General features: G+C 34.5%; 1 protein-coding gene across 4 annotated transcripts in view; it reads left to right on the top strand.

The window, feature by feature from the left end:
- NRDC (nardilysin convertase) overlaps window positions 1–19465 on the top strand; it is a 93548-nt gene that overhangs the window by 18591 nt on the left and 55492 nt on the right. For 2 of the 4 annotated variants that reach the window (XM_060089782.1, XM_060089781.1), the window contains exons 2-6: window positions 3728–4049; window positions 6478–6611; window positions 7516–7585; window positions 7746–7827; window positions 8685–8838. In XM_060089782.1, the coding sequence (XP_059945765.1) occupies window positions 3728–4049; window positions 6478–6611; window positions 7516–7585; window positions 7746–7827; window positions 8685–8838 (762 nt within the window). The remainder of the gene's footprint in view (window positions 1–3727; window positions 4050–6477; window positions 6612–7515; window positions 7586–7745; window positions 7828–8684; window positions 8839–19465) is intronic. The other 2 variants (XM_060089786.1, XM_060089785.1) reach the window with 1 other exon arrangement.

The raw sequence follows: 19465 nt of genomic DNA, 5'->3' as shown, positions 1-19465 counted from the left end.
TATGTGTGTGTTTGTGTGTGTGTTCTTAATTTGTTGTGGAGTGGGTTTTGGATTTTCATTAAATTATTTTTGTTATACAAATAAGTGATTGTATTTTTATTACAAAAGATTGAAAAGTATGTAGAAATTATAGAGTAAAGCATGAAAGTTCTTGTATCTTGCTCTACTTTTATTCCTCTCTCCAGATGTATATATTTCTGTTACATTTGGTTTGTATCCTTTTCGTTATTTTGCTATACCTTTATGTACATTTAGTGTGTATATGTGTGCACATAATTTTATTTTATAAAACTACTTGATATTTTGTTTCATTTAGCAGATATTAAGTACCTATCATGTATCAGGCCCCCTTTAGGCATTAACATTCTTTTGTTCATTCAACAGATATTTCTTAAATGTTTCCTAAGTGCCAGGCAATGTCTTAGGTGCTGGGAATATAGCTATGAAGAAAAAGAAAAGCCCTGCCCTCAGAGCTAACTTTCTAAAGGTGCAGACAGAAAAATTTAAAAAAAAAACCCAAAACAAAAACAAATGATGATAAATAGTGTGAAAAAAGTTAAAACAGGATAAAAGAGGATAGGGATGGACTGGGGTGCAATATTAGATAGTGCGTCAGAGAAAGCGTGTTTGAAAAGGGGACATTTTAGCAAAGACTTGAAAGAGATGGAGCAGATGTTCAAGAAAGAACAATACGTTTTGGTCAGAGCAAAGAGAATGAGGGAAGAGTAGGAAAGAAGTTTGGAGAAGTGGTGGGGCGCCAGATTATGTGGAGCTTTCTAGGCCCTGGTAAGGATTTTGGATTTTATTCCAAGTATGATGGGAAGCCATTGATGGTTTTTGAAAAGAGAAATGGCCTTGTATTAGTTTGTTAGGGCTGCCATAACAAAATACCAAAGTGACTTAAACTACAGAAATTTATTTTCTTACACTTCTGGAGGTTAGAAGTCCAAGATAAAGCTGTCAGTAGGTTTGGTTTCTTCTGAGGCCTCTCCCTTTGGCTTGCAGTTGACGGTCTCCTTGCTGTCTCCCCATCTGCTCTTTGATCTGTGTGTGGGCATGTCCAGTGTCTGTGTGTCCAAATTTCCTCCTCTTAATCAGGACACCAGTCAGATTAGACTAGGGCCCACCCTAATGGCCTCATTTTAACTTAATCACATCTTTAAAGACCTTATTTCTAAATACAGTCACATTCTGAGGTTAAGACTTTTTACATAAGACTTTTGGAGGAACACAAGTTAGCCCATAATACACCTGATCTGCTTTATTCAGGCTGCTAAGGACAGACTTGAGGTATATGTGTGGGGTGGGAGTGGGGAGTGTAGGCTTTTTTTCAGACTTTCTTGGGAAGAACTAATACCTTGTCTATTAATACCTTGTCTACTAATACCTTGTTCTATTTTCTGTTTTCTCCATTAATCTGATTAAATTTGCATGTTTTCTAATAATTTCCAAAAACTTCTGGTCTGCATAATGGCATCGTTTTCTTTCTTTTATTGAAGTATAGTTGATTTACATTACTGTGTTAGTTTCAGGTATACAGCAACGTGATTCAGTTATATATATATAAATATATAATATATTTTTCAGATTCTTTTTCATTACTATAAGATATTGAATATAGTTCCCTTTGCTATACATAAATCCTTGTTGTTTATCTATTTTTTATATAGTGGTGTGTATCTTTTAATCCCATACTACTAACTTATTTCTCCCCACCCTCACTTTCCCCTTTGGTAACCATAAGTTTGTTTTTTACGTCTGTGAGTCTGTTTCTGTTTTGTAAATAAATTCATTTGTATTAGATTCCACATATAAGTGATATAATATTTGTCTTTCTCTCCCTGACTTACTTCACTCAGTATGGTAATCTCTAGGTCCATCCATGTTGCTGCAGATGGCAATATTTCATTCTTTTTTTTATGGCTAAGTAATATTTCACTGTGTGTGTGTGTATGTGTGCATGTGTGTGTAACATCTTGTTTATCCATTCATCTGCTGATGGACACTTAGGTTGCTTCCATGTCTTGGCTATTATAAATAGTACTGCTATGAACATTGGTGTGCATGTATCTTTCCAAATTAGAGTTTTCATTTTTTCTGGATATATGCCCAGGAGTAGGATTGCTGGATCATATGGTAACTCTGTTTTTAGTTTTTTTAAGGAATCTTCATACTGTTTTCCATAGTGGCTGCACCAATTTACATTCCCACCAACAGTGTAGGAGGGTTCCTTTTTCTCCACACCCTCTCTAGCATTTATTATTTGTAGACTTTTTGATGATGGCCATTCTGACTGGTGTGAGATGGTACCTCATTGTAGTTTTGATTTGCGTTTCTCTAATAATTAATGATATTGAGCATCTTTTCATGTATCTGTTGGCCACCTGTACATTTTCTTTGGAGAAATGTCTATTTAGGTCTTCTGACCATTTTTTGATTGAGTTGTTTGTTTTTTTGATATTGAGTTATATGAGCTGTTTGTACATTTTGGAAATTAACCCCTTGTTGGTTGTATCATTTGCAGATATTTTCTTCCATTCTGTAGGTTGTCTTTTCGTCTTGTTTATGGTTTCCTATGCTGACATTTTCTAAGTCTGTTGTGATTTTGTTCTCAAACAAAACCAAAACAAAAAATAACCATAACATTTTTTTTCTGTTTTTTAAATGTGATTTTTTATATGGGAAGGAGATAAATCCATGTGTTTTGTCTTCCATCTTGACTCATAGGCTCCTTTTCTTGTTGCATGTTATTTTTTATAGTTTCTGCTAGAAAACTTTTTTTTTTCCCATCTTCAATGCTCAGCTTAAGTGTACCTTATCTCAGAAGCCTTCCCTGACTGCTTCCTTCTTTCTAACATCCTGTGTTTACCTCTGTCATTCTGTATTGTACTGGCTTTATTGTATTGTATTAGACAGTGAGTGCCTGAGGATGAATAATGTGATTTTATTCTCTTTACCCTTAATGTATCTTATACACTTCAGGCTGCTAAGTAAATGTTCATTGACTAACACACTGAAGAATGAGTATAAATGCGAGAAGTTTGTCATAGATATTCAGTCATCGAACTGGCACAACAGTTTTACTAATTAGGATAGTCATGCTTACAGCAGTGCTACTAGTCTGTGGGATTTACTTTTCTTAGAGATGTAGCCATTTTCTTAGTTCATAAAAGCATCTTTGGAGACTGGTATAAAATATCAAATACATTGTACCAAAAGGAATCAACAGAGTTTAAATATAACGAGATTTTGATTCAATATTTAAGCTGATATGACTGCTCTGTATATTGAGTGATATGTCTCTTTTAGGGTAGGTCTTCTGGTATGGTAGAATGTTTATTAAATACTTATAAGCTAAAAAAAAATAGTAAGGGAGACTGGGTGGTGGGTTTGTTGTCTATGTTTAACTTCTAAAATTTAGTTTTTGAATAGGTAAATATATTTTCATAGTTCAAAATTAAAAATACAAACAAGGTAGATTCCCTGTATTTAGAAAATGCAAACAGGGAAGCATCTCTCTCATCGTTTCCCTGTAGATACTTGGAAACTGATAAGCTTTTGAGGTTCTCCTCCTCACAATCAACCAGTTTTCATTAGTTTAAAAAGTGTTGTGTGTGTACTTGGATTTTTAAAATAATTCTGCTAAGCTGATCACTTGTGTTGGTGTAGTATAATGAATGGCTGACTCAAATGTTTTGTGATTTTTTTTTCTCTCTTTTTTTTTTAGATACATCAAATTACGAAATGGCTTGCAGGCACTTTTGATTTCAGACCTAAGTAATATGGAAGGTAAAATGGGTGATGCAACAGATGATGAAGAGGAAGAAGAAGAGGAGGAAGAAGAAGAAGAAGATGATGACGACGACGACGACGATGATGAGGATTCTGGAGCGGAAATAGAAGATGATGATGAAGAGGGTTTTGATGATGAAGATGAGTTTGATGATGATGATGATGGACATGATGATGATGATCTTGATACTGAGGATAATGAATTGGAAGAATTAGAAGAGAGGGCAGAAGCTAGAAAGAAAACCACTGAAAAACAGGTGTGAATCATGTCTTATATCTTTTTCTAATTTGGGAATTCTTTGGGATAAGTTCCAAACTTATGTTTTATCTCTTAATGGCCAAAAGGAAATATATATCTTTTGATCTTAGTAAAGGTATATTTATTCTGTATAAAGATTACATTTAAAAAATGTTTTGCTCTAATTATAAAAGTGCAAATGCTTATTATAGAAGCTAATGGAAAATAAAGAAAAACAAAAATATAAAAGTTGCCCGTAACCATAACTCTCAGAGGTAATCACTTACCAGTATTTGACTGCGTTATATGTTTTAAAAACAAATGCCCGGAGGTGAGGATCCACATAATTCTTAGCCTGGGATAGAGGAATAAGAGAGAGTATCATCCTTGGAGAGACTGGAAAAAGCATAAGAAAAGAACAAGGCTAGCGTAGAGTCCTCACCTGGGCCTAGGGTTCTAAGAGTCCTCATATGAGTCATTTCTGTCTTTGTAATTGAATGTGATTTATCTCTTTTTATGAGGAAGCACCAGAGATTTGAATAAATAATAAGTAAATTGGAAGAAATGAAATAGAAATGGGGAGTTGAGCTTAGTTAGTGAAACATATAATAACAATAGGTGAATAGATAAATAGGGCTTGATAGAGGTAATTTTCCTCTCTGGATATTTTTTGAAGAATGCTTCCATTTTGCAGTAGGAAGTACCTATATTGGAGGATAATATTCTGGAGCTATTATAGTGGAATTGATCAGCAAATGTTTGTTAAAGCTAGTATCTTGAATATTGATAATGCATTCAACATGGTACAGGCCTCAAAGAATGAATTAAAGTTCAGATTATTAACACTAAAATCTAAAGGTCATATGTATAATACTATAAAGTCAGCTCTCAAAGTGTGAAGATGTGAGATTTAAGTAGTAGATATGGCCTAAATAAATTCTTTGATAGATACTCTTTCTGGAAAAAATTATTATTTTTTTAAAGAAGATTGTGGCAATTCTTTCACTGAGGTGTTGGAGGGATTGAGTCATGTTTAAAGAAGCTATTTGCCCTTGCTATTCAAATTGTGAGTGATGCCTGTTTTGGGAGAGCAAGATAGGTCAAGTGGTTTTAGCTTGGAAAGCTTTAGGGATGAAAACCAAAACACTGGGGGGAAAAATATATATATATATGCTACTTGATAGTCTATAGTAAGGTCTTTGTAAGTAAATTGGAAATTAATAAATTCACTTTTAATTTAAAATAGATCTAGTAATTCCAAATAGAGGAATAATAGAAGGGAAGAAATGATAAAAGTCAGAAATGGAAAGAGCATTGACAGTCAGGAAACCTGAATTTTAATTCTGAATCTGTCACTATCTTTCTGAATGATCTTAGGCCTTTTCATTTTCTCATTTTTTTCTCATTTCTAAAACAAGAGAATTAGGTTACATAAATTTTAAAGTCCATTTTAGCTCCAAAACTTACTGTGTTATAACTTCATAACTGAATATTCCTTGTCTGTAAATTTCTTTCTATATGTCTGTCTGTGTATTTGTAGCTTTTCCTGTGTTTTGGACTTCTTTATACCTTCTATCAACTGATAAGCAAAACTCTAGGATTAAATTAAGAATTGTTTTGACAGCCAATTTTATTGTCAAGATATAATAAAATATCTTAGATTTATACAGAAATTGTGAACCTCTTTGACAAATGAAGATGTGCATCCAGTATTTTGGGTACCCCTTTTAACCTTGCTTAAGTGCATCAAACTCCAAATGCTACCTCGTCTAGAAGCAGCAAGGTCACATTCTAAAGATCATATAAAAAATGGCTTAGATGCTGCCTTTCTTTTCTGAGAACTTGGTATGATATATTCCCTCATAAGATATTGATAGGTAATTCTCTGGATATTAGAAAGGAATGGAGGAACCTAATGCAATTTGAAGAAGAGATCGAACTGTTTAGATTCAGATGCAGCGGGTACACGAGTGAAAGGCTTTCCTTTGATCCCATGATCTGGGAAAATGATTTATATTCATTGAAGGAATAAATGCCTACAAAAGGGAAATAACGTAGATAGTCTAGGTAAGAGGTGGCTTAAGAGTAGTATAGGGTTTGCAGCGGTTTTATGATTTTTTGTTTGAAAAATGTGAAATGTGTTCAAGATAAATATGCAAATTTATAAGGGTAGTGGGAAGAAAAAATTTTGAGGTTTTTGGAAAACTTTTACCTAATTAGGAAGTTAACTACTCTTTTGAGTTATCATTTTTATCCCCTCTATTTTCTTCCTCTCAAAAGGAAATTGTTCTTGATCTGAAAGCTTTAATAAATTAACAAGATTGGAATTTAAGTATGATATATGCTGAATTATGATTTGTTTAGGCCTTAAGTCAATTCTCAAGTATGATTTTTTCAAGTATGAATTTCTTGGGTAGATAATTCTCAAGTATGAATTTCTTTTCTAGCAATCACAGAGCCTGTTTTTGCTGTTGTCAAAGCTGACTGATAGACTGTGGTTTAAGTCAACTTATACAAAAATGTCTTCAACCCTGCTGGTCGAGACAAGAAAACTTTATGGGGTAGTTGGAGCTGAAAGCAGGTTAGGCCTCTATTAAACATCACAGAACAGGTTAGACTGTGCCTTGAAGAAGTGGATATTCCCTCATGTTGTAACTGAGTTTATGTGTCTAAGTCTTAAGTATGGGATTTATGGTATCAAGTGAGACTATTTGGTTCTTCCAAAAATGTACTTTTTTTTTTCTCCCCTGACACATGGTTAAACTTTATACCAGGTGTATGCTATTTTTTAAAAACCCTCTAAGAGGATAACCATTTATCAAAACAATCTTGTGTCATCAAATCTGTTAGCCCTTTAAAATGGACATTTGTAAAATTTGGGAAAGTTAATGATTCAACTTTCTATCCTCAAGGATTCAAATTGACTATCTCTCCCCTTTTGTATCTTTTAACTTATAATGATATAATGGTATGCCCTGATCATTTTAAATGCAGAATTTGGTATGCCTCCTGACCATCTATTTTGTTGGAAACTGATTTTCCCAAGGTATTGGGAGAATATCAACCAATAAGTATTCTATATATCTTCAATAAGAAGTGAAGAACTAAAAAGCCTCTTTAAAGTTTAGTTCTGTAGTTTTTTAATAGTTAAAGATTTTCTTTCTTAACCATTCATTTATTTTCTTTGTTAGATGTTTTCCTGACTTGTTATTTTATGCCCTGTTTTAATAAAAACAAGATTTTCTGAGTAACATATTGAGAAATTTCCATCTAGTAACTGAGTTACTGAACACAGAGAGCCTTTAATTGCTTAGAGATCTTTAGACAGAATCTACTCAGGTATATTACTTCTGCAGATTTCTGAAATCTGATAAATGAGAAACAAACTTGGTCCAGAACTTTGAAATGCTGACACAAAATAATACTTGGGTGGGCTGGCCAGTCCCCCTTCGCTTTTTTCTGTCTGTTTCTGCTTTTTTCCTTAGGTCTGCACCTCTTCAGCATTTGGCAGGATGGCAAGAGGAGGAGCAGCAGGGTGAAACTGACACAGTTCTGGTGAGTTTCACTTTGCTGCTCCTCCTGATTCTCAGGGAAAGAATTTTGTTACTTTCTGTTGGAAAAAGTCCATCTCCAAGTGAATCTTTAAAATGAGATGATAATATTATTCCTTTAGGATTGACTCACTGTTTATTTGTATGTGTTCTACTTACTCCAGTCTGCAGCGGCTCTTTGTGTTGGAGTTGGGAGTTTTGCTGATCCGGATGACCTGCCGGGGCTGGCACACTTTTTGGAGCACAGTAAGATCTTTGTAAAATATCATTCCCGGGTGTGTTTTTCCCTCTAAATTTGTATGTAATGATTTCAAAGATAAGTAACTGGTTTGGTAGAATTATAATTTGTTTAATAAGAGAAAAACTAAGAAAAAATGTTAGTGGATATCATAGGGGAAGATTTAATTTTAATCTCCTTGAGTGCACTTATTTTGAGGATTAGAGTGAAACCACTTAGAAAACTACTTTAAAATGTAGGTTTTATTATTCAGGTACAGGAAGCCCAACAAATCAGGAGAAAATTTCTAACCTCTAGGAATTTAGGCTATAGCCTTGGGAGGGGCAGTCTCTTCCAGGGCTGCAAGGCCTCAAGATGTCAAAGCATCAGAAATACAGAAAATAAAAAGGCATGATTAATATCAAAATAAAACAGAAAATCTTCAGTTTAATTATGAATGTACCCAAGTAAAACCTTTGTGAATGCTATACAGTTATGATACTTGAATTACTCATTTTTTTTGTGTTCTGGTTTTATAAGCTATTCAATACTTGAGGGTAAAGTTCTCATGAGATTTTATAGTAGAAATTAATCTGCTTATATGTCTGTGTTTACATTTTAACCTTTTCACAAATAAATTATGTATTTCTTTCATTAAAAATAAAATGTTTAGGCTTTGAGAATAAAAGTAATATATGAACATTTTAGAAAATTACAAAAACAGAAGTGTAATGAAGAAAGTATTATCCAGACGTAACCATTGTTCATGTGTTGGCATATTTTCTTCTTCTTTTTTTTTTTTCCTGCACATGAGAAATTTCATCCTTGTTAATAAAAACATTGTCTGTATCTTTGTGTTCTGTGACTTTGTGTTCTTTCCACTTAGTGGTATTCATGGGTAGTTTGAAATATCCAGATGAGAATGGGTTTGACGCCTTCCTGAAGAAACATGGGGGTAGTGATAATGCTTCAACTGATTGTGAACGTACAGTCTTTCAGTTTGATGTCCAGAGGAAGTACTTCAAAGAAGCCCTGGATAGGTAATTAACTCAAAATGTATTTTTATTTTGATTATCTAATGCCACCTTACAATTGGAAATATTGGGCATTGTTCTATGGTATTTCTTTTTGAGCAGTGTTCTAATTCTGTAGAATTGTCACAATAGTTTATCTGGAGAAAAGAGCAAATTATAAATAAGCCTTGGCTCTTGTTTTGTAATCCTTAGTCTTTGTTTTAAAGATTAAACTGAAGCCCTTTAAACACCTTTTGAGTTTTGTACATAACATAGTCTCTATTGACTCATTATTGCAATTGTTATTTTCTAATTTAGTAGAAAATATGGAAAAACAGAGAAGCAAAAAGAGATAAGATTGCTCCCAATTTCATAATCTAGAGTTAACCGTGATTGATATTTTGGATTATAGCTACCTATACTCGGAATGTATATGGGATCAGCTTGTTCATATCTTTTCATATTTTTAAATAAGGTATATCACTTTTACATATAATTTTATAATTTATAAAGCATGATTTTAAGTGATTGTGTATGATTCATATTATATAGAAGTACCATAATTTGTTCAGCCAGTCACATGTTATTGGACGTTGAATTGTTTCCAGTTTTCTAGTATTGTAATGCTATGATGAATATCCTAATCTTTGTGTACATCCTTAATTATTTCTTTTAAGTTCTAAGGAGTGAAATTTCTCAGTCTATTTTCGTGAATATTTTGAAAGCTTTTTTTTTTTTTTTACGGTACGCGGGCCTCTGACTGTTGTGGCCTCTCCCGTTGTGGAGCACAGGCTCCGGACGCGCAGGCTCAGCGGCCATGGCTCACGGGCCCAGCCACTCCGTGGCATGTGGGATCTTCCCAGACCGGGGCACGAACCTGTGTCCCCTGCATCGGCAGGCGGACTCTCAACCACTGCGCCACCAGGGAAGCCCTAAAGCTTTTTAAAAAGAACTTTTGATACTCACTGCAAAATTGTCTTCTAGAAAGTTTATGTCAGGGCATTAGTAGAGCTTTGCTATCACAAGGTTGTAAACCAAAGCCTATGCTGGAAAAAAAGGAGTCACTTTATACCAAAATCTAGATAAATGTAAGATTGAAATATAAAAAAAAGAAATCTCAAGTTTGACCAGTATAATGTAAGCCCTGAGGGTAGAAATTTTGGACTATTTTTGTTGATATATCTCCAGCATCAAGAGTTTGGCAGATACTTGATATTTCTTGAATGAATTAACAGTTTTTCTTTAATAGAAAAAAATACCATGAAATCAAAACAGAAATGGCAAAAAAAAATCTCAAAACATGACAAAGGTCCAGTTTTCTTAAAGAAATTGTCTCATCCATTAAGAGATTTGACCCTGAGAAAACTTTTAGGTAAATTCCTGTAAGTTGAAAGCATATGCCATTATTTTCAATGAAATAAATATTTTATGTGTTCTTTTTTTTTTTTGTGGTACGCGGGCCTCTCACTGTTGTGGCCTCTCCCGTTGTGGAGCACAGGCTCCGGACGCACAGGCTCAGCAGCCATGGCTCACAGGCCCAGCCTCTCCGCGGCACGTGGGATCATCCCGGATCGGGGCACGAACCCGTGTCCCCTGCATCAGCAGGCGGACTCTCAACCACTGTGCCACCAGGGAAACCCCTTTATGTGTTCTTGAACCCCCAAATTAACAACTTTTTTTCCTAAAACAATGCCAAAATTCCATTAAAATTGATACAATTAGTTTGATGACAATATTTATAATAGGATACAACTTAGTGGTTTTTCTTCATTAATTTAAAATATGGCTGTCTACTTGCATTCAGTGAACTGGTTTTTAGCTCTTTTTTAATCATATACTTAAGGACATGCTCATAGCACATATATTTGATCTCAGTGTTTCTCTAATTAAACATTTAATTCCCAAATAACAAACGAAAGAATAGAGACAAAAGAAATTAACAAAGGCAATGCAAATGATGCCCAAATTTATCTTTTCTATACACTTAGAAAATTAGGAATACTCTGGGACTTCCCTGGCTGTCCAGTGGTTAAGACTCCACGCTTCCACTTCAGGCGGTGCAGGTTCAATCCCTGGTTGGGGAACTAAGATCCCACATGCCACACAGCCAAAAAGAAAAAAAAAGCCATGAGAAAATTAGGAGTACTTGGGCTCCCCTGGTGGCGCAGTGGTTGAGAGTCCGCCTGCCGATGCAGGGGACACGGGTTCGTGCCCCGGTCCGGGAAGATCCCACATGCCGCGGAGCGGCTGGGCCCGTGAGCCATGGCCGCTGAGCCTGCGCGTCCGGAGCCTGTGCTCCGCAACGGGGAGAGGCCATAACAGTGAGAGGCCCGCGTACCGCAAAAAAAAAAAAAAAAAATTAGGAGTACTTTTAGGATGACTGCATGTTTGCTCTTGTTTCAAAGTTTTCAGCTTCCCAGTTTCACAACATCGAAACAGGTCTTTATGTGTGAAGAAAGCTTAAGCAGTAGACAAGTTGAATTCTCATGACTTTATATTTGGTTATATCCAAATATAAAGAAGGAAAAAATCCACTTCATTGGAAAAAAGAATAGGCTAGGGATATGTTGAATAAATTCTGACCACCTCAGAGATGACGAAACTTGGTATAAAGTGTAGTTAAAGAACTTGTTTCATTTCTTCTTAAGAAATTCTATGTATTTGAAATTTAAGGACTACTTCAGGAAATCAAAAGATATTTGCACATTTATTATAGATTATTTCTACTTAAAAGAAAAAGAACCTATCAGAATTAATAAGAAGAATGCTACTGCTTACTAGGAGAAATAAATAAGAATATCAGACCATGAATTCATGCCATAAATGGTAGATAGTGGTAGAGCATTAAGCATTGCATATACTATAATAAATATGAAAATATTACACTTCTACAGTTAGTAAGGAATAAAAAGTCTTTGGATCATTTTCAAAGGACTTTTGTATAGCGTGGATTAAGTGCCAGTATTTTTTAATAAGTCAGTAAAATCCAGTTCCCTCACAGGTCACGTTGTTTATCAGTATCTTGAATCATTTAAATAAAAAGTTGAGGAGATGACTGAATTTTTACTCTAGTAAGTAAATGAGAATGGAAGCTGCTTTTGCCCTAGTGGCATTTGCTAATTTCAGTAAATTTGAACTTTGGTTTATCAGTATTTCAGGGCAAGAGCAAGAATTATCAAAGCCCAGGATGTTCATATAGTGGGATGTCTAACAGGATGCCCTTCTCATGATAAACTGGGACTCCAGAGGCATCACCCTCAGGGTGAAGAAATGGATTAGCCATCCTGAGGAATTACAGCCTGCTTTCAAAATGCCTGAGTTGTCTAGCAAACCTTAAGCCTTGATTGTGATTTAACATGGTCCAGAACTGGTAGTGTTCTCTCATGCCCAAAAGAAGCAAACACAAATCCTCTCAAAAGGAAAATACCTTTATTTTATGCTTTATATTACTCCTATAAACAGTTTTTCAAGTAGAGTGACCAGCATTCAGTCACACATAAGCAGGCACACGACAAAACAAGACAACATGAATGAGAACAGAAAACAGAAAAAGACTTTTAATGCCTTAGAAATCTTAGAGATTGGAATGTACAATTACAAAAACGATTCAATTTTAAAGAAATAAGGGACAATTTTGAATACAGTTGCAAGGCATAGGAAACTATAAAATGTGACCTATGGGATTTGAAATATAAAAAAAAGAAAGAGCATTTTGAACTGAGACATGATAATTGAAATTGAAACCCAATGGACAAGTTTAAGAAAAGAGTAGCTATAGATGAAGATAGAATTTGTGAATTAGAAGATAGATCAAAAGAAGTCCCTAATACAGCATGAAGAGAAAAAAGATGAAAGGTACAGGAAAAAAGGAAAAGGGGCATAGTGGATAGAGTGAAAATGTCAAATACGTATTTACCTGGAGTCCTAGAAGGAGAGGAGAGAAAGATAGAGTAGACAAAATACTTGAAGGTTTGATCACTAGAAAATTTCCAGAACATCAAATCAGACGTTAAAGAAGTTTAACTAATTCCAAAAGTGTATATTAAAAGACACTCACATATAGAAAGATATAGTGACTACAGAAAACCAAATATAGAAAATCTTTGCAAGATGGAAGGGCAGAACTCCTTCAAAGTCATATTAGTTAGTCTGATGGATGACTTTTCAACAGCAGTAGTGGAAGCTAAATGATAGTGGGATATCTGTAATAGTCTGAAAGAAAATAACTGCCAACCACAAATTCTACACCAAGCAAAAAATACCTTGTAAGAATGTTTGTAAAATAGACCTTTAGACACACAATTGAGAGTGTGTGCCACCAGCCAACTTAGCAAAGGAAATTTAAAGAATTTATTTCAGGCAGAGGAAAATGCAGATCAGAGATGCAAAAAAGAAGAACAATGAAAGTCATCTTATGTGAATAAATATAAATGAACATTGATTACTTAACAGTAATTACAAAACTTAAAAAGTATACAGAATTAAAACAATAACATCAATCAGGAATAATGATGATGGCGAAAAAGGTATTTTTATAAGGTATTGATTAACATTAGACATTGATAAGTTAAAAGGATGCATGTAATATTTTCAAGGGTAACTTCTAAAAGAACACAATATGAGTATAAAAATTCCAAACCAGTACAGGGAAAACATTTGGAATAATTCTTTTTAATAATAAATTCAAAGAAAAAAAGTAGTAGGAGAGACAGAACAAGTGGGAGAAGCAGTACAAAGTAGGATGGAGGTAGATGTTGATCCATATATAACAGTAATTCTCATTAAATGTAAGTGGATTAATTTCCAATTAAACATTGTCAGACTGGATTTTTAAAAACCCAATCAAATAGTTTTCAAGACTTAGATGTAAGGCTTGGAAAAAAAATTACTGTCGTTCGAAAGGCTCACTTCATATTGATAAAACTTAACTAGGAAGACATAATTATTTCCAGTTTGAACACGTCTACTAACATAGCCTCACAGTAAATCAGATATAAAGACCAATGAACAAGTAACCAACTGCAGTGGGAGATTTAACACCCCTTTCTCAGTAATTGATAGAACAACCATAAAATCAATAAGGATGTAGAAGATTATAACAAAAGGATTACCACTTTTTTTCATAGATGTATCTAATTAACACCTTCCAACTACAAAATTTTTTCAGTTGACCATATTTTAAGCCACAAGTTCAGTCTCAAATTTCAAAGCATTGAAACCATATTATGTTTTCTGAACACAGTGTACAGTTAAATTTTAGCTAGAAATCAGAAGCAGAAAGCCGACTGGAACATGGCCTTATGTTTGGAAATTAAATATATTTCTAAGAAACACCTGGGCAAAAGAGGAAAGCATATCAGAAATTAGAAAGTATTTTATACTGAATATAATATATAATATAAAAATATTATAGAACAAAAGTTGTGGGATGCAGCTATAGTAGTACTTAGAGGGAAATATATAATCTTAAATGTATATGCTAGAAAAGAAGAACGGCTTAAAATTAATGAGCTGATCAATCTCAGGAAGTCTGAGTAAGACCAGCAAAGTATGCCCAAAGAAAGAAGAAAGAAATGATGAAAATAAATAAAATAAAAAGCAGACTGACCTCAGAAGAATGTTGAAATAGGACCTCCAAAAAGCCCCTCCTCTATAAAAGCAATGAGAACATTGCCAAAAATTGTCAAAATCAACTTTTTCAGAACTCTGGAAATAACCAAAAGCTTGCAACAATCCAAAGAGTATTTATTCAAGTGAGTGACTAAATCTTACTAAGAACAGTGAGTTTTGTGGCATTTTAACTTGCCCTATTTCCATTGCCCTCTACCCAGCTCTACAGTAGTCTCGAAAACAAAGAGGTCCCACAATCTCAGTAAAAAACAGCAGTCTAGCAGCCACTGGAGGGGGCTGGATGGATTTAGAGCTCTCTAAAAACATCATTCTGGAGAATCTTCATTATTTGACCTGTCTGGTAATTTCCTGGGAACCACCATTCACGGATTTTTATGTATTTGGCCTGACTGGGAGCTCACCCATTTGCAAAAATCTTTCTCTGGAGGCATTTGTCAAAAACATTTGGATGGAAGTTGTTTACCTTTGTGACTACCTGAGGCAGTGGATAACAGTTGGGGCAAACAAATAGGCTATTCAAAAAGCTTAAAAGGAAAAACTGGAAAATGAGATATCCTAAGGGGCTTTGCAAAGCTCCAGTATATTCCTGGAAATTTTGAAGGTCACATACATGCATATAGCTGTGTCATGTCCAGGGCTGTGTGGATGCTCAAGAAAGACCTAAGAATGCCTTAAGTTGTCACCATGGTTGACCTTGAGTCTCTGGGCAAGCAGGATGTGATGGCTAAGGCAGAGTTGTAAACTGCTTGACTGAATGTTGAAAGCATCCCCCAATATGCACAGAGAACCCCTTGGCAAGGCATTTAATGAAATCTCTCAACAACCAAAGATTATCACTAAGCTAACCAAGCAGTGGTTGTACTTGCCAAAGAATATGGACTTTACAGAATTAGTTTAAGAAAGGTACTAAATATATAAACAGTAAGAACAGCAAACAGCAATAACAACAAAAAACCCTAAGGAGGGAGGAGAATCTTGATTTACAGAGTTGCCACATTATATTATTTAAAATGTTGTTTTCAACAGAAAGTTATGAGGGATGCAGAAAGTATGGCTGAACACCAGAAAAACAGTAGACAATAGAAACTGTCCCTAAGAAAGCCCAGATTCTGGAGTTACTAGGCAAAAACTTTAAATCACCTTTTTTTTTTTTTAACATCTTTATTGGAGTATAATTGCTTTACAATGGTGTGTTAGTTTCTGCTTTATAACAAAGTGAATCAGGTATACATATACATATATCCCCGTATCTCCTCCCTCTTGCATCTCCCTCCCACCCTCCCTATCCCACCTCTCTAGGTGGTCACAAAGCACTAATCTGATCTCCCTGTGCTATGTGGCTGCTTCCCACTAGCTATTTTACATTTGGTAGTATATATAAGTCCATGCCACTCTCTCACTTCGTCCCCACTTTACCCTTCCCCCTCCCTGTGTCCTCAAGTCCATTCTCTAGATCTGCGTCTTTATTCCTGTCCTGCCCCTAGGTTCTTCAGAACCATATTCCATATATATGTTAGCATATGGTATTTGTTTTTCTCTTTCTGACTTCACTCTGTATGACAGACTCTAGATCCATCCACCTCACTACAAATAACTCAATTTCGTTTCTTTTTATGGCTGAGTAATATTCCATTGTATATATGTGCCACATCTTCTTTATCCTAAATCACCTATTTTAATTATGTTCAAAGAGCTAAAGAAAACTATGTCTAAGAACTAAAGGAAAATATGAGAATGATGTCTTACTAAGTAGAGAACATCAATAAAGAGATACAGATTATTAAATAGAACCAAATAGAAATTCTGGAGTTGAGAAGTACAACTCAAATGAAAAATTAACTAGAAGGGCTCAACAGAAGATTTGAGTTAGATTTGAGTTAGCTGAGGAAAGAGTAAACAAACTTGAAGAAAGGTTAGTTGGGATTGTCCAGTCTGAGGAACAGAAATAAAGAAAAGGAATGAAGAAAAATAAACAGAGCCTCAGAGATCTGTGGGACACCATCAAGCATACTAACGTGTATCATAGGAGTTCCAAAAGGAAATGAGAAAAGGGTAGAAAGTATTCTTGAAGGTATAATAGCCAAACTCTTTCCAAATTTGGTAAAAGACCAAAATCTACACATTCAAGCAACTCAAGGATTTCCAGAAGGATAAACACAGTGGTATTCACAACAACGACATTCACAATAAGACACATTATAATCAAGCTGTCAGAAGCCAAATGTAAAAAGAATATTGAAAGTAGCAAGAGAAGAGCAGCTTTTTTCATAAAAGTTAATCTCAATAAGGTAAACAGGTGCTTTCTCATCAGAAATCATGGAGGCAAGAAGGCAATGGTATGACACATTCAAAGTGCTGAAAGAAAAAGACTACAAACCAAGTATTTTATATCCAGCAAAAATATCCTTCTAAGTGGAGAAATTAAGACAATCTCAGGTGAATTAAAAACCAAGTTTTAAGTTTGTCATTAGCAGATCTCTATATGACATATTAGATGAATGGAGTCCTTCAGACTGAAATGAAAGGACACTCAAATCCACATGAAGAAATAAAGCATACTGGTAAAGGTAACTATATAGGTAAATATAAAAGAAAATATAAATATACTTTTTGTTTGTAATTTTTTCCCTATCTGATTTAAAAGATAACTAACTGTATAAAGCAAAAATTATAAATCTGTGTTGATAGGCATGTAATATATAAAGACATCATTTGTATGGCAATAATAACACAAAGGAAAGGAGAGAGAACAGGTATATGGGAGTGAAGTTTTTGTATACTACTGAAGTTAAGTTGGTATTAATTCAAAATGGATTGTTGTAAGTTAAGATGTTAGTTAAGAAAATCACTCAAAAAATATAGTAAAAAAAATGGCAAGGGAATTTAAATGGTACTCTAGAAAATATCTGTTTTAACAAAAAGAAGTCAGCAATGGAGGAATAGAGGGGAAAAAAGACATAAGACTTACAGTAAACAGATAGCAAAGGAAGATATAAATCCTGTCTTATCAGAAATTAAGTGTAAACAGATCAAGCATTTCGATTAAAAGACAAGATATTGGCAGACTGGGTAAAGAAACGTGTCAGCTATAAATGCTGTCTGTAAGAGACACACTTTAGATTAAAATACACCAATAGGTTGGCAATAAGAAGATGAAAAAAGATACACATACAAATAGTAATTAAAAGGGAGCTGGAGTGATTGAACTAATATCTGACAAAATAAGACTTTAAGGGCCTCCCTGGTGGCGCAGTGGTTGAGAGTCCGCCTGCCGATGCAGGGGATACGGGTTCGTGCCCCGGTCTGGGAGGATCCCATATGCCGCGGAGCGGCTGGGCCCGTGAGCCATGGCCGCTGGGCCTGCGCATCCGGAGCCTGTGCTCCGCAACGGGAGAGGCCACAACAGTGAGAGGCCCACATACCGCAAAAAGAAAAAAAAAAAAAAAAAGACTTTAAGATGAAACTTTACTAGAGACAAGGGAATTTTGTAATGATAAAAGGGTCAGTTCATCAAGAAAGTATAACAGTTATAAACATAAGTTCATCTTTCAAAGGAACCTCAAAATACATAAAGCAAAAACTGACAGAATTGAGGGGGAAAATACACAATTAAATAATAATAGTTGCAAATGTAAATATCCCACTTTCAATAAAGGATAGAACAACTAGGTAGATCAACAAGAAACAGAAGACATGAACAAGAGTATAAACTAACTAGACATCTACAGAACACTTCACCCCAAATCAGCAAAATACACATTCTTCTCAAGTGCAGCATGTATTTTTCTCCAGCATAGATATATATTAGGTCATAAAATAAATATATTCCCAATAAATTTGAAAGGATGAAATTATACAGAGTATGTTCTCTAGCTATAATGTAATGAAATCAGAAATCAGTAACAGAAGGAAATTTGCGAAATTTGACAAATCTGTAGAAATTAAACAACCTTACCCTAAATAATCAATGGATCAAAAAAGAAATCACAAGGGAAATTAAAAAAATAGAGACTAATGAAAATGAAAACAACATACAAAAATTATGGGATGCATCAAAACCAGTGCTCAGAGGGAAATTTATAACTGTAAACACCTCCATTAAAAAAGGTCTCAAGTGACCCTAAACTTCCATCTTAATTAACAAGGCAAAGAAGAGCAATCTAAACCCAACTAAGCAGAAGGAAGGACATAATAAAAATTTGAGTGGAAATAAATAGGGAATAGAAAAACAATAGAAGATAAAACCAAGAGTTGGTTATTTGAAAAGATGAACAAAATTGACAAACTTTTGGCTTAGACTAACCAAGAAAAAGGAAGGCTCAGATTATTAAAATGAGGAATGAAAGAGTGAACATTAGTATGATCTTAACCAAAATAAAAAAGAGTATAATAGAATATTGTGAACTATTTTATGCCAACAAATAGGTAACAGACAAATTGGGCAAATTTCTAGAAAGACACAAACCTACTGAAACTGACTTAAGAAGACAGAAAATCTGAATAGACCTGTAATGAGAGACTGGATGAGTAATCAAGAATTTTCCAAATGAAAACTATAGACCCAGGTGACTTCACTGGTGAATTCTACGAAACATTTAAAGAATTAACACTAATGCTTCATAAACTCTTCCAAAATATAGAAGAAGGAGGGACACTTCCTAAATCATTCTATGAAGCCGGTATTACTCTGATATCAAAACTAGACAATCATTGCACAAGAAAACTACAGACTAGTATCTGTTATGAATAGAGATGCAGAAATCCTCAACAAAACCACAAAACTGAATCCAGCAACATATAAAAAGGATTATGCACAATCCAGGTGGGAGTTATCCCCGGATTGTGAGGTTAGTTCACCATACAAAAACTAATCAACATAATATGCCATATTAATAGAAGAAAGGACAAAAACACATTCCAAAAATCATCTCAGTATAAACAGAAAAAGCATTTAACAGAATCCAGCACCCTATCATGATAAAACACTTGATAAACTAGGAATAAAAGGGAACTTCCTCAACCT

This window comes from Mesoplodon densirostris, chromosome 2, assembly GCF_025265405.1.
Source record: "Mesoplodon densirostris isolate mMesDen1 chromosome 2, mMesDen1 primary haplotype, whole genome shotgun sequence".
Taxonomy (NCBI): Eukaryota; Metazoa; Chordata; class Mammalia; order Artiodactyla; family Ziphiidae; genus Mesoplodon; species Mesoplodon densirostris.
The sequence above is the reverse complement of the archived record's forward strand: the minus strand, read 5'-3'. Positions and strand labels throughout refer to the sequence as shown.